The sequence below is a fragment of the Leptonychotes weddellii genome, chromosome 15 (assembly GCF_054177405.1).
Source record: "Leptonychotes weddellii isolate Sample4059 chromosome 15, ASM5417740v2, whole genome shotgun sequence".
NCBI lineage: Eukaryota > Metazoa > Chordata > Mammalia > Carnivora > Phocidae > Leptonychotes > Leptonychotes weddellii.
The window spans coordinates 48,791,142-48,805,957 of record NC_138383.1 but is presented as its reverse complement, the minus strand read 5'-3'; the positions used below and the strand labels follow the sequence as shown (position 1 = coordinate 48,805,957).

At 49.2% G+C, this 14,816-nt stretch overlaps 1 protein-coding gene and 1 long non-coding RNA gene across 3 annotated transcripts; both read right to left on the bottom strand.

The window, feature by feature from the left end:
• Window positions 1-59: 59 nt before the first annotated feature.
• On the bottom strand, window positions 60-7,976 carry LOC145717427 (uncharacterized). The gene is made up of 2 exons (XR_014140625.1): window positions 5,182-7,976; window positions 60-4,982 (listed from the first exon to the last, which is right to left on the bottom strand). It is a non-coding gene; the product is annotated as an uncharacterized LOC145717427 (long non-coding RNA).
• Window positions 7,977-8,212: 236 nt separating this feature from the next.
• KRABD2 (KRAB domain containing 2) lies at window positions 8,213-13,937 on the bottom strand. 2 transcript variants are annotated; one of them, XM_081805729.1, is made up of 3 exons: window positions 12,791-13,937; window positions 11,188-11,974; window positions 8,213-10,375 (listed from the first exon to the last, which is right to left on the bottom strand). In XM_081805729.1, exons 2-3 carry the CDS (start codon window positions 11,219-11,221, stop codon window positions 9,126-9,128), a joined length of 1,284 nt encoding a protein of 427 aa, XP_081661855.1. In that variant the 5' UTR covers window positions 11,222-11,974; window positions 12,791-13,937; the 3' UTR covers window positions 8,213-9,125. The 2 variants fall into 2 exon arrangements, with proteins under 2 accessions (XP_081661855.1, XP_081661854.1); XM_081805728.1 differs by having other exon boundaries at window positions 13,140-13,937.
• Window positions 13,938-14,816: the final 879 nt, after the last annotated feature.

Sequence of the window (14,816 nt, the reverse complement as noted above, 5' to 3'; positions counted from 1 at the left end):
GGAACTGGAAAAGGTTAAGGTAACTGGGCCGAGGTAATTAGCCTGCGCGGTGACGGAACTTGGCGTTGGCAAACCATGCTTTAATGGTCTGTTGCTCTCATGTCTAAAAGGCATGTAACATAACTGGGAAGCAAGTGTGTGTCAGGTTCTCAGGCACCTTCCCTTGCTCCTCTTGGTGCCAACTCAAGAGCACGCCAATGCTTAGCTTCACAAAACCACTGGGAACAGCATCTCAGAAATATCAGAAGAAAAATGTCCCTTCTTCTCCTAGAGCTGCAGAAAAGCAGATTTTATTCCACAACATAAAGCTAGTTCTGATAAAGTGGTAGATGGAGAACTTTCGCTAAAGCATCATTCTCTGAGTCTCCCATCTTCTCTCACCTTCTTGGAAGCGGGGACATGAGCCCTGCTGGGGAGCTTCGGCGTGGGCGTCCTAGGAGAGGCAGGAAGCGCGAAAGTACAAGAGGACAGTTTCCACATTACACAGAGAGCAGGAAGAGCACTCTCAGATGGGCTGGTTCAATCATCTGGTTTTGGTTGAGGGAACCAAGTCTTGGCAAGTGTAAGTGACTCTGGCAAGAGCCTAGATTGGCTGATGGCCTGACTCTCTCCCTACTGCAAGTGTAATGGAAAAGTTCACATGCCTAGCCCTGAGGCCACACACAGAACCGAAGCTGCTCATCGTGCACGAGTCAGGACCACACTGTGTGCCGACTTGCATATCAAGTTTGGAGTCAGGGTTAAGCCATTTTCCCATGAGCACAGGCACCACTAGAAATTCGTGGGCAAGAAAGGTGGTTGTTAAGAGCTGACCTTGGACTTAGAAAGACTTGGGTTTGGATCTTGGGCTAGATGCCCTTTCCGAGCAACATTTCCTCCTCTGTAAAAGAGAGAAATTAAGTCAAGTTGCTGTGCTACTTAAACTTATTTCTTCAGCTTCAAACCACTTTGTAGGATTGTAAGGATTAAATAACAGAATGAATTCAAAGCACCTTAGCATTGAAGATAAATCGGCATTCCGTGGTGTTTACTATTATTGTGAGCAGAGCTTTGCTTCCACAGATTCATGAGGCAGATTGTCTCCCAATTTAAGCAAGATAATGGGGGCCTGACTTAGGGAAATGGAGAGATGATAATAGATTTAAGAGGCATTTCAGAGTTAGGGTATCAGTTATCTGTTACTGCATAACAAACCACCCACAAACTTAGTAGCTTAAAACTACAACCATGTATTTTTCACAGGAATCTGTGATTTGGCCAGGGCTTATTTCTGTTGTGTACAGCATCATCTGGGGAAGATCAACTGGGAGCTGGAGGGTCTGCTTTCCAAGATGGCTTACTCACATGGTTGGCAAGTTGGTTCTGGCTGTTGGTGAAGAGCTGAGGGCTGGAGGTACTGGTTCCTTTCCAAGTGAGTCACTCCACAGGGAAAGCTTAGGCTTCCTGACAGCATGGTGGTTGGGTTCCAAGAATGAGCATTCCAAAAACAGTGAGGTGGTATTTTTGTGACTTAATCTCCAAAGACAAATATCACGGCCTCTTCTGTACTCTGTCAGTGAAGGCAGGAACGCAGGTCTATCTAGGTTCAAGGAGATGACAAACCCCATCTCTTGATGAAGGTCTAGAAGGGCATGCATTATAGATAGAGGTCACATCCATGCTTGGAAAACATAACGCCACTGGTAGGGAATGACATCATCTGCCAATGATTGCCTGCAGCCAGTGAGGAAGAATGAGTTATTGAGGATGACTGAGGTTAGTGCCTTAGGTGATCCCATGGTGCCATTAATAGAATTTGGGAACACAGAGGGTATCGTTAAAGTATTCGAACAAGGAGGTCATTAGACTGGGGTGGCGCGAACACTGTGATAGTCTACATAAGCAAACCAAAACTTAGGCCAGACTTCGGGTGTACAAGGCAAGTGAAACTTAAGAACAACCCATCACAAGCAGCCAACTAGGCTTTCTTAAATAAGGTGACTGCTTAAGCGATAACCAATCAAATAATTGCCTTGCTTTGCTTCAGTGACTTCCTGCAAAAACCTTGCCCCAGCTCCTGTCAGGTGAGCACTCCTAACCACTTTGGGGTCAACATTGCTCAATTCAAATCGATGTTTGTGCCAACAGGCTCTTCCAAATGCTAACGTGCCTCAGTTTCTCTTTTCCAGCATGTCTGGGGTGATTACTGGCCCTGAGAAGACCATAAGTAGTGTGAAGACTGGAGCTGGGGAGGGGGTTGAGGGAGTTCTGCACACACAAGTCTTCCAGTTGACACAGACTAGAAAAAAATGGGCAAGGATGAGGAAGAGGGGAACAATAAAACCAGGTTCTCAGAACACAGTATCTCAGTGGAGGAGGGGGAGAGTAGCAGCGAGGCAGGAATGCATGAGTGGTCCTAAGTAGGACAAAACCCGCTAGATTTCCATTTCATGGAAACAAAAAAGAAGGTGGGATGAGAGTTGACGTGGATTTAACATCCCAAAGAGGCCAAGATGGATTAGGATTGAGCAGGAGCCATGGGCTAGGAAGTGGGGGTCCCCTGGTGACCTTTGGGAGGGTAACTCATGAAATGTACCATTAGCACCTGTGTAGCCCTTTCTGGTGTTTCAAGCACTGTCACATGAGGGTTGGAATTGCTGGAAAATAAGCTTCTCCCCCCTCCGTTAATAGCAGAAGTGAATAGATTAAATACATCAATGTTCAGACCTGGAACGGCAACGCTCCTCGAAGAACACACAGGAGAAAAGCTTCATGACATTGGTCTTGGCAGTGATTTCTTGGGTATGACACCAAAAGCACAGATAACAAAAGCAAAAAGAGACAAGTGGGACTACATCAAACTAAAAAGTGTCTGCACAGTGAAGGACACAGTGAAAAGGCAAACTATGGAATGGGAGAAAATATTTGCAAACCATTTAAGTGATAAAGGGTTGATATCCAAAAAATATAAGGAGGTCCTTCAACTCAAAGCAAAAAAACCAAAAAAACAAAAACAAAAAACCCCACCACCCCAAACGCTACCACCAAAAACCCCAAATAGCCCAACTTAAAAATAGGCCAAGGACTTGAATAGACATTTCTCCAAAGAAGACATACAAATGGTCAACAGGCACATGACAAGATGTTCAGCATCATTAGTCATCAGGGAAATGCAAATGAAAACCACAATGAGATACCACGTCACACCCGTTAGGAATGTCGTCAATAAGACCCAAAAGGTAACAAGTGTTGGTGAGGATGTGGGGAAACAGGAACTCTGGCATCCTGTTGGGGGAAATGCAAAATGGTGCAGCCACTATGGAAAATAGTATGGAGGTTCCTAAAAAAAAAAATTCAATATGGATATATCATATAATCCAACAACCCCACTCCTACACATTTACCCAAGTTGAAATCAGGATCTTGGAAAGATATTTGCACTCCTATGTTCACTGCAGCATTATTCACAAGAGCCAAGACGTGGAAGCTACTCACATACCCCATTGATGGATGGGTGGATAAAGAAAATGTACTATGTGCCCACAATGGTTTATTCAGCCTCAAAAAAGAAGGAAACCCTGCTACATGTGACCATGTGGATGAACCTTGAGGGCATTACGTGAATAAACCAGTCACATGGGACAAATACTGCAGGATTCTGGTCCTATGGGGAATCCAAAATAGTCAAACACAGAGAAGCAGAAAGCAGAATGGTGGTTGCCAGGGATTAGGGGGAGGGGAAATGGGGGGCTGCTATTCAGTGGGTATAAAGTTTCAGTTATGCAAGATGACTAAATTCTAGACATCTGTACATTTTTGCCTATAGTTAACAATACTGTATTGTATACTTAAAAATTTGGTAAGAGGGTAGATCTCACGTCAGATGTTCCTACCGCCAAAAACAAACAAGAAAACCACCCCCCAAAATCCCCTATAAACCCCCACAAAAAAGCAGAAGTGTATTTGAGGACCAGAGAAGCTCTTTCCACTGCACTTCTGAACTCCGAGGGTAGGCGAATGGCAGTGGTGCACTCAACCTTGACGGGCTGAGCATGTCCTGACCCAGCACACCGGGGCCGGCTGTGGCTGAGCACAATGCTGTGTGTGAGGACAGGCAGAGGGCCGGGGGCGCAAGGGCCGGGCACTGATCAACACCCATACATACGCCCGCCTCCCATAAACCTCATCACAGCTCTGGGAGGTGGGGATTATTACTCAACAAATGCCGAGCAGGGAGCCTGATGCGGGACTTGATCCCGGGACTCCAGGATCATGACCTGAGCCGAAGGCAGTCGCCTAACCAACTGAGCCACCCGGGCGCCCAACAAATGCTTTTTTTAATCGAAGCGTCATCAACATACAATGCCACACTAGTTTTGGGTGTACAACATGCGGATTCAACAATTCTATACCTTACTCGGTGGTCACCATGGTAGTACCAGGTGCGGTCACCACCGGAGGTTGGGGTTATCATCAGCTCCATCTCGCAGATGAGCTTGGAGTTCAGGGGACGGTCAAGGTTACAGGTGTGTACATGCAAGAGGCAGTGCTTGGGGTCCGTGGAAGAAAGATTCTACAGACTCCTTCCCTCACTGTTGAGTGAAGTCTTTGTTAGCCTGCTCTCCCTTGTATTCTAGTAAAATTGAACTCCATGGGCCTCCTAACAGAATTCTAGAGATTAGCCCTAAAAATGCAAGTCTCCAATAGGTCACAAAGGGAGTCTAGGAAAGATGTGGTAACACTCCCGCTGACAGATGTGGGGGTAGATGGCATTCCGCATCATTAAAACTAAGCCAAATGATCCAGTAGGACAAGGTATTAAGATCTTTCTTAACAACAGTTTGCTTCTGAGTAAAACGAAGATTTGCATGAACGTTTGTAACTGGTACCAATTTTTTTTTGTTTGTTTTCTGTTAATATAATCTGCTCTTGCAAGTGTTATTTGGGATTTTGTTAAGTCTCCCAAGACTTTAGAAATTGTTGCTACACTGCATAAAAATTACCTCTGAAGGGCACCTGGGTGGCTCAGTTGGTTAAGCAACTGCCTTCGGCTCAGGTCATGATCCCGGAGTCCTGGGTTCGAGTCCCACATCGGGCTCCCGGCTCAGCGGGGAGCCTGCTTCTCCCTCTGACCCTCTCCCCTCTCATGCTGTTTCTCTCTCTCTCTCTCAAATAAATAAATCTTTAAAAAAAAAAAATTACCTCTGAAAATAAACTGTCCTTCTGATTGCTTGCTGCTCTGGGTTGAACTGTATCCCCCACATCTTTTTTTGGGGGGAGGACCCACCCCCCAAAAAAAGATGTTGAAGGCATACCTCCCAGTACTTTTGAATGTGACCTTATTGCCAAATAAGGATGCAGACGATCAAGCTGAAATGACATCACTAGGGTGGGCCCTAATCCAACATGATGGGGTCCTTCTTAGAAGGGGACCCTTGGACACAGATTCAGACACAGACACACACAGACACACACAGATGCGAAGACATGGAGAGAATGTCATCTGCAAGCCCAGGGACACCTGAGGCTTCCAGAAGCTATGAGGGGCACGGAAGTCTCTCCAGAGCCCTGGCAAGGAGCCAACCCTGCGGACACCTTGATCTCAGACTTCTGGCTTCCAGAACTGTGACACAATACATTTCTGTTCTTTTGGCCCCCCAGTTTGTTGGGGGCAGCCCCAGGAAACTAATACAGCTGTCTTGAAAATAATGTAGCAATCACTGTACCTCCTTATCAGTAAGGTTTGTTCAATCAAGACAGGATCACTAGGCCCGTGTCTCTTCCACATGCACAATGGAGAACATTAAGATTCTCAAATAACTTGAGTGTGTTTCATTGAAATGGAGAGCCCTGCTCTGATGACAAGCCCAGGGTTCTTCGATCACCCACAGCTGCACGCAGGCACGTGAAGCATTGACTACCTGTTTCTTTTTCTTCTGTGGGTAGCCTCTGTTTGCTCTCTATTGGCTGTTCTTCCCATTATTCATTTATAAGCATCCTTTTTAAAAATTAGGATGTTTTAGATGTTGCAAATATTTTCTCCCAATGTCACTTATCTTTGTTCACTTTTTAAACGGCAGTATTTCCCATAGATATTTGAAAATTTTCATGAGGGCAAGTATATCAGCCTTTTCTTTTATGGCTTTTGAATTTCATGTAGTGCTTAGGAAGGCTTTCTCCATTCCAAGATCATGACAATCCCATTTTTCCCCAATATTTTTATAGTTCCATTTCTTCTTTAGGAATCAGACTTCGTGTTCCCTGATGGACAGCTAACTGATCTAGCACCATTAACTAATACCACCCCTCCCGCTGATGTGGAATGCCACTTTCATCATAAATTCTTAAAGATAACAGAAGTTGGTTTCTGGCCTTGGTTCATATTATGACTTCACAGTGCCCTTCTTCAGCAACGGGCCACAGAAATGCACATGCACGTATTCTGCGTGGCCAGACGGTGGCCGCCTGGAGGACATGCACATACTGCCCCCTGGGGGCTACCACTGAGCTCCAGGCCTTTGTTGCAATGCAAAGACGTGGGCCTGGTGTGGCCGGATTTTCCAAGTTTTCAAGAGGTGTATATGCAATCTCGTTTTGAGAGTGACGGTGGTGATTGTTTTAAGTTTCACACACAAACCACATCCGCACCCTGAAAGCATCTGGTGGTGCCCCAGTAGCCTCTGTTCCAGATGCTGAAACGCAGAGTAAGGCCACGCCGGGTCTTGGTGTCCACCTCTAACTCTCTCCCACCACCAATATTACGAAGTAAGAGGGGAAGGAAGAGTGGCGATGCAGCAGCTCAGGAAACCTGGGTTATCTGTAGCCCCTCGCCGGGGAAGGCGGAGATGCTGAGCCTCATCTCACCTCTCACCCGCACGGTCCATGATGCGGTTCCTGGTCTGCCCGGCAACCATGAGGTGGTAGGTCAGCATGAGGGTGGGTAACAACAGTCGAGCCGGGCCTCCGAGAGACCCTGCCAGGTGACAAAGGAGCAATGCAGAGTGAGGTCCCGGCCAAGGATGGAGCAAGGTTGTGGCCCCCGGAAACAAGGTGGAAGGTGCGATCACCTCCTTCCTAATAATAATCATGTAGCCTCCCTGCAACACTGTTTAACCAGCAAAGGAAGGGCAGAGGCCTCCAGCTTTCATGTGGGAGACCGGCCCCGCTGGTAGCAAGGACAACTCACATGGCAGAACTTCAGTGTTTAGACAAAGGCCTTCACATTCTCTCACGAGTTCTCACAACCACCCTGTGAAGCAGGCAGTGTCTCGCCCTCTGTAGGTGGTAGGGGTAGGTCCTGCCCCTTATGGAGGAGGAAACCGGCTTGAGGGGCCATCAGTATGGGCTTTGGATGGCTCCAGGATATGCGGGAAGGGTGCATGGGGGAATAAAGACCAGGCCCCTCTCCTTCCTGTGCCCATCTCTGCAGAACCATTCGTTCCCATGACAAATCCTTACTGAACACCTCCGAAAGGCTAGGCATTCGTTTAGGCTGTGGGAACACAGCAGTAGACAGATCCAGGGCATTATCCTTCTCCTTGGCCAGGTCAGTTCTTCTTACCCTGAACCATGACCCAGACCGGCCCTTGCTCTAGTCTTCTCTGGCCGGAGCAGGGACCTCTGGCCCATATTTGCCCCTTGCTCCAGAGTCTCTGGTGACCGGTCATTTCCTGGAATGTACTGACCTCTTCCAGAAAGACATGCTTTTCTATTCTTTTTTTTTTTTTAATAAGATTTTATTTATTTATTCATGAGACACAGAGAGAGAGAGAGGCAGAGGCAGAGGGAGAAGCAGGCTCCCCGCGGAGCAGGGAGCCCGATGCGGGACTCGATCCCAGGACCCTGGGATCATGACCTGAGCCGAAGGCAGACGCCCAACCGACTGAGCCACCCAGGCGTCCCCATGCTTTTCTATTCTTGAGGCAGAGACAACTGGCAGACTCAGACCCAAATCCCAGCCATGTCTTAATTCTGGCCAACTTTTAAAATATGTTCCAGGCAGGGGCGCCTGGGTGGCTCAGTTGGTTAAGCGACTGCCTTCGGCTCAGGTCATGATCCTGGAGTCCCGGGATCGAGTCCCGCATTGGGCTCCCTGCTCGGCAGGGAGTCTGCTTCTCCCTCTGACCCTCCTCCCTCTCATGCTCTCTGTATCTCATTCTCTGTCTCAAATAAATAAATAAAAATCTTAAAAAAATAAATAAATAAAAATAAAATAAAATAAAATATGTTCCAGGCAGGTCACACCATTCCCTAAGCGTGCCGTTCTGAGAGCAGGGATGGCACCTATGGTTTTTCTTGAAGCCGGAAATAGAGTGCAGGTGCCGAGGTGGCCAGTCTCCAGGGTATGCTGGACCAACCTCTTTTCTTGTTACTTGTCCTTCATCTACATCTTCTCTGATGCTCCCAATTTTGGGGGTATTGTCTGAGGAGCAGGATTTGGCAGGAGAAGGAATGCGTGGGAGATATATGGAGGGCACCACCACCAGCTCTATACACTTAAGACCCCATCAGTTCATATTCTGCAGGCAAATACACCCTTTTTCTGACGGTAGTTGGTAGAACTCTGTCCCCCAGAAAGATATGCCCAGGGCCAAACCCCCAATACTTGTGTATCTGACCTCACTTGGAAAAAGGGTCTCTGCAAATATAATTAAGGGGAGGCTCTCGAGATGAGATCATCCTCGACTGGGGTGGGCCTTAAACTCAAAGACATGGATTTGGTATCCAATAGTGTCCTTCTAAGAGATGGAAAAGGAGAACACACACTGAGACAGAGGGGAGAAGGCCATGTGGAGACCCACAGAAAGACGAGGCAGAGACTGGACTTGTACAAGCCAAGGATTGCCAGCAACCACCAGAGGAAGGAGAGGGGCATGGGATGGACTCTTCCTCAGGGCCCCCAGAAGGAGCAAACCCTGCTGACACCCTGATTCTGAACTTTTGGCCCCCAGAACGATGAGAGAATAAATTCCTGCTGTTCTAGGCTGCCAAGGTTGTGGTTGTTTGTCATGGTGGCCCCAGGTCACAGACCCGACCCGTTTTTCCCCTTTGAGCAAGGACTGCCATGGACAATTTGACCGATGGGAGAGTCCAGCCTTCACGTTCCTTTCCCCAGGGAATTTGGCAGCATTTCTCAGATGGCCTGGTCACGAGCAGAAGAGGGCCCCCTGTGAGGTGCTGGGCTCTGCAGCTTCCGGAGCGGAGGGATTGAGGTCCTCATCCATATCAGATCTGTCTGCTCCAACCTCAGCCCTTTCTTCCTGCCTGATCCAAAGGCTACTTTCTAGCTGTTCTTCGGCAATTTCCAGGTCCTCCTCTGTTTGTAAGACAGCCACAGTTTCTCGGGGTAAGTCTGAGGAATACAGCCCGAGTTTAGCCTTAAAACCAAACATTGCTTCATATGGACTTCGCTGCAGGGACATGTCAAACAGCTGATTCCTCACCATCTGCATGAATCTCAGGCCTTCGGCCCAGCGACGTGAGTGGTTACTCTGCATCCAGGCATTTATCATGTTCTTGACGTCATGGCTGGCTTGCTCCAGGGAGCCCGGGCCCTGGCCAGGGTGCTGCTTACCACAGACCATCTTTAGGTCCGGCCATACTTCATTGAGCTCATGAACAACCTGGTTTGTGAACTCCAAGCCACTGCCAGAGTCTAACACGCTAGGTGTACCAAGAATCGTGAAAATGTCCAATAGGACACTGACCACCTCATGGGCCTGCTTCGCTTTTAACGGCCGTAAAATAATAAACTTGGTCAAGTGGTCCTGGTAATATAAAATAAACTTGAACTCACCATCGGCATTTGACTGCATGTCAAGTACTTCAACTTGGCATCTGGAGTCAGTGTCCTTAAAAGCCATGGGCCTGGGGGCAAGACCTCTCTTGGGTACCGGGTTCTTCTGGTGGCACTGTTTACAGAGTGTCAGATACAAGACAATGACCTCTTTGGTGACATTCCCATATTTTCCTTGTAGCTCTTTGAGCATGCGTGTCCGCCCGCCGTGCCCAATATTGAGATGCGTATCATGGAGAATATCAAACAACTCTTCCTTATGCACGTAATACCGAATTCGATCCCGTTCTCCATGGGTCGCCTCTATCAGTTTCTCTGTGCCTTGCACAGAGATCACGTCGTATTTTGCTGCACGGCGGTAGTCACGCGAGGACTTCTTCCCCTTTTCCTTAGCTTCTTTGACTTCCTTTATCGTTTGAAAGTACTTTTCTTTGGAAAATACCTTGCTATTGTAACTTTTGCTTTCTACTAACTTTGTCACGCTTTTAAGAAACTTTTCTCTCATGTTATATATCTCCATTTTCAGATCACTTGTAGTGGAAACACCAGGGGGGTCATTTCCAGCTTTCTGGGGCATCGTGGAGAACTGTAAGAAGGAGCCTAAGAAAGGGAGAGAGAAAACAGAGTTAAAATCGCCGATATTCCTTCTAGGAGACTTTCCCTCCGAAGTTCCTCATTCTTCCATCTGATTTTTGAAGACTACCACACAGAAGAAAGATAACATAGTATAAAGCGATAACAGAATAAAGCAACTAGAAAGCCAACTAAGATCGCTCAAAACCAGAGCAGGTCAAAAGAATTTTAAGATATATATAGAAATATGTAGTAATTTTAGACTTCAGGCAAACAGAATAAATGAAACTGTTAGCTCATAAAGTGAAACCTAATTAACTGGTCTTTATTTATTAATTGAATAGGAGAGAGGATACATGGAAATGCTTAAGGCAGTAGACAAATATCCTCCCTCAGTAACTTTTAAAATAATATAAATGGAAGAATGTTGCTGGAAGGTACCACATGATAAGAGCAAACTCTGAACTTGAAGTTAGGAAGGCTAAAAAGCCAACATAATTTTTTTTAAAATTTTTTAAAGATTTTATTTATTTGAGAGAAAGAGTGAGAGAGAGAGAGAGAGCTCATGAGCAGGGGGAGAGGGAGAAGCAGGCTCCCCACTGAGCAGGGAGCCTGATATGGGACTCGATCCCAGGACCCTGAGATCATGACCTGAGCCTAAGGCAGCCGCTTAACTGACTGAGCCACTCAGGTGTCCCCAACATAATTAATTTCTTGTGGCTGAAGAGTCTGTGCTCGTTTTAGGAGAATCAAGGAGAAAGTAGTGGGAACTTTTTGAATGATAGTTTTCCCCTTTTGATGGTACAGGGGGTTAGTGAATGAAGATTCTGAGTCCTTACCCTGAGGGACCACGTTCTCGTAACTGTCCAGCATTGTGTCCCTGCAGCAGACCTTTCAAACAGTTCCAATCTTTGGTCATCTCCTCAGATGTCGCTACCTCTTGAAATGACACCAGCTGCTGCCACAGGGACCATTCCTGGGGCCTGGGCTACGGAGCGGCCGCAGCAGGACTGGGGGAGAGACAGTGGAGGGTACCAGGAATGAAGGCAGCCAGCATAACTGACTTGGAATGTGAGTCACGTGAATATTACAAGGAAGGTAACAGAAGTCAGGAAATGGTCTCCTATCGAACCAGACGAGTCCAGCTTCGTGGCTGAGGAAAACAAGTTCTGCCCTCCTGGGAGGTCTACAGGCCTAGACTGTTTTGACCCTGCCTGAGCTGAGGCCCACATACTTCCAGAACAAAGCAGAGAGTCCAAGTGAACTTGAGTATTCCAGGACTGGGAGAAACCTTCCGGTACAGGCCTGATGGCCCTGAATAGAGGTGGCAGGGTCTGTTTCCAGAAATGGAAAAACTGCACCTATGTGCATAGAGATTTGTCAGGAGATTATCATGCCAAAAAGAGGTACGCCAGATGGTCCACACTCCACCAAGATCGGAGAATTCCTCAGGGAGTGAGCTTGACAATCAACTTGAGATTCCTTAGGACCACTCCAGGTTGTAGGATGGTGTTGCGGCCAGGGAAAGAGTTCACATGATGATAACAGGGGTAACAACAATTGGGGGAAAACAAGATCCCTGGAATCCCAGCCATCAGATGCAGAGCCGAGGGGCAGGGCAGAATCCTGAAAAGCAGAGAAAGATGAGAAGGTTTCAAAGCTCTGAGCAAGAGTCTTGGTTAAGCTGAGGTCCTGAAGGTTCTCCATTAAAAAGGCTTCAAACTCCCGTGCTCAGCATCACTGGATTCTAAGACACTGCTGACTATAAAACCACTGACTTTCTGATGACTTTCTTTTGAGGGGAAAAAGCAGAGAACCTATGTTAAATGAACACATCCAAATTAACTATGTTGGAAAACATACATTTTAGTGTTGAAGAAATAGAATGTTTGCAAACGCTGTTTAAGTCTGAGCTCAAGATCCTCAGTGTAAACGGACATTTTAAAGGCTCTGAGGGCGCCTGGGTGGCTCAGTCAGTTAAGTGTCTGCCTTCGGCTCAGGTCATAATCCCAGGGTCCTGGGATCGAGTTCCGTGTCAGGCTCCCTGCTCAGCGGGAAGCCTGCTTCTCCCTCTGCCTGCCCCTCCCCCTGCTTGTACACTCTCCCTGTCAAATAAATAAAAATATTTAAAAAAATAAATAAAGGCTCTGAGAAGTTCTGCAGTAAATAAACCAGTTTGTTTCATCTACTAGTCACAATTATTTACTGATTTTTAAGACTTATTTGACAGAGAGAGGGACTGCAAAGGAAGGAAAAGCCTCATCTCCATCCTATAAAAGAATGAAGACAGGCTGGAAATAATTCATAATCAAAAGATGCAAAATCTCAGTCTTTAATATGAGATACGGTCCTTATACTATGCCGGGTAAAGCCAGTTAGCTAACAGACCTATTTTGGTTAGTCCATCGGTGTTTGTTTTTTTGAAGAGTGAGAATGATTTACCTATACGTTCAGATGGGGGGATTTCATAGAAGAATCTTGACCGACCTTCTTGGATTTGGGGAGCACCTGGCCACCCTGGGAGCTTTGCTGCTTGGCTGGTTGCAGCTCTGGTTAGAAGAGCCTGCACTCTCCTGTTTCCCAGCGTCTCCAAGCGCCCTACTAGCCCTACTAGCCCTACTAACGTGTCCGCCTTATCTGCCCATCCCTGCGGTTATCTAGGTTTTCAACACCTGTTCCACAGCAGCATGCAAGAACTGTGTTGCGTTTCCTGGCGCGATCTGTGACGGTGGGGTAACTGATAAACGACCTTGGTTAGAGCAAACTGGAGCCATCTCCCTTCCTCACCCACCTGGGAGTCTTCGCTTTGGCGTCCCAGACCTGGAAGGTCCTCTCATCGATCCTGCGAACCCCGCCCAGCTCAGCTCAGCCGCCTTCCTGCTGCATTCAGCGACTCCAGCCGATTGCCACCTCTCCGTCCTCTGGAGAGCCCGGGCTCTGGAGCACTTTATTTTGCGTTTGTAGTCGACTGGTTCAGGTGTACGCAGCCTAGCAGGTAGGGTCTGAGCCATCTACCGGGCGGTATTCCCTCCCAGGGCCAAGGGTTTCAGAGCCGAGGCAAGAGATGCTCAGAGGACGTCAGGCAGACACTTGGCGCACAGGTGCCGCGGCGAGGCCGCGCACGGGGAGGGCAGAATTACTGGGGCGTCGTCGGCTCCCTCGGCCACACGGGGCGAGGTACTGGTTTCCTGACGCAGACGCGCGGATAACGCAGAGGAAGCACTTAGCCGAGCTTCCCCGCACCTCCCGGCGGACAGCCCGTCCGCTCCTGGCGAGGGGCTGCGGGAGCCGCCTCCCCAGCGTGCGTGGCCTCCTCCCTGCACCCCCGCGGCCTCGGCGCCCCCCCTGCACCCCCGCGGGCTCGGCGCCCCCCCCCACCCCGCCCCGCCGCGAGGGCGGCCAGTTCGGGGCTGAACCAATGAGCGAGGCCGGGGAGAGGCGGGAGGGCCGGCGGTCCTCGAACCCAGGCCGGTCGGCAGGGGGACGAGGGAGGCCCGGGCGGCGAGGGCGATGCGCCGGGGGCCGCGGCGTCGGGGCCCTTCCCCTCCCACCCCGCCGCTGGCCCGAGTCCAGCCGCCGCCACACCTCCCGCCGGCACCGCCGCTCGCACCGGAAGCCACTCCGCGCGGCCGGAAGCCCCGCCCCCGACGCCGCGGGCCGCCCGGCATCCTCTCCACGCTCCGGACGGGGTCCCGCGAGGGTCCCGCGCCGCCTGTCGTTTGGCGGTCCTAGGGCTGGGGGTACCCGCGGCGGGCCTGCGCAGAGCGAGCCACTGACCCCGGCCCCCCCGCGGCAGAACCGGTGATTTTCCCCACGTTGTTGCAAAGCCTGCAGCCTGGAAAGTTAGGAAAGGAAGCTGCAGTCTCCTCTCTGCCTCTGGAAGCTTCATCTAAAACGAGTCCAGCTACGGCACCCGCTTACGGAGTCCGGGAGCCCCGAGAACCTACGTTTCAGATGAACATTTCTTACTTCAAACTGCAACCTGAGCATTTCCGCTCTGGGATTTTGGTGTGATGGCACCCCTCCGGGCGGCATCGGCACACCCAAGACGGTAGGGAACAGCCGGGGACAGTGGTCCAGGCGCTGCTGCGAATCACAGCGACTCCTCGCTTCTACACAAGCAATGTCCCTTTTACGCAAAAAACCGTAGGAGCACGCCAATCGCACACTTACACAGTCGTCGCCCAACACGGCAGGTTCAAGGCAGTAGCCCACAGGGCTTTTATCTGGGCCTTCTCAGTGAGCCGGATGTCCCCCTAAATGCTGCCTGCTGTAAAAACGGGGAAAACCCCACTATCAGTCCCAGTTTCAGGATTTTGTTACTCTCGATGATTAAAGAGCTGGTGCCCAGGGCGCCTGGGTGGCTCAGTTGGTTAAGCAACTGCCTTCGGCTCAGGTCATGATCCTGGAGTCCCGGGATCGAGTCCCATATCCGGCTCCTTGCTCACAGGGGGTCTGCTTCTCCCTC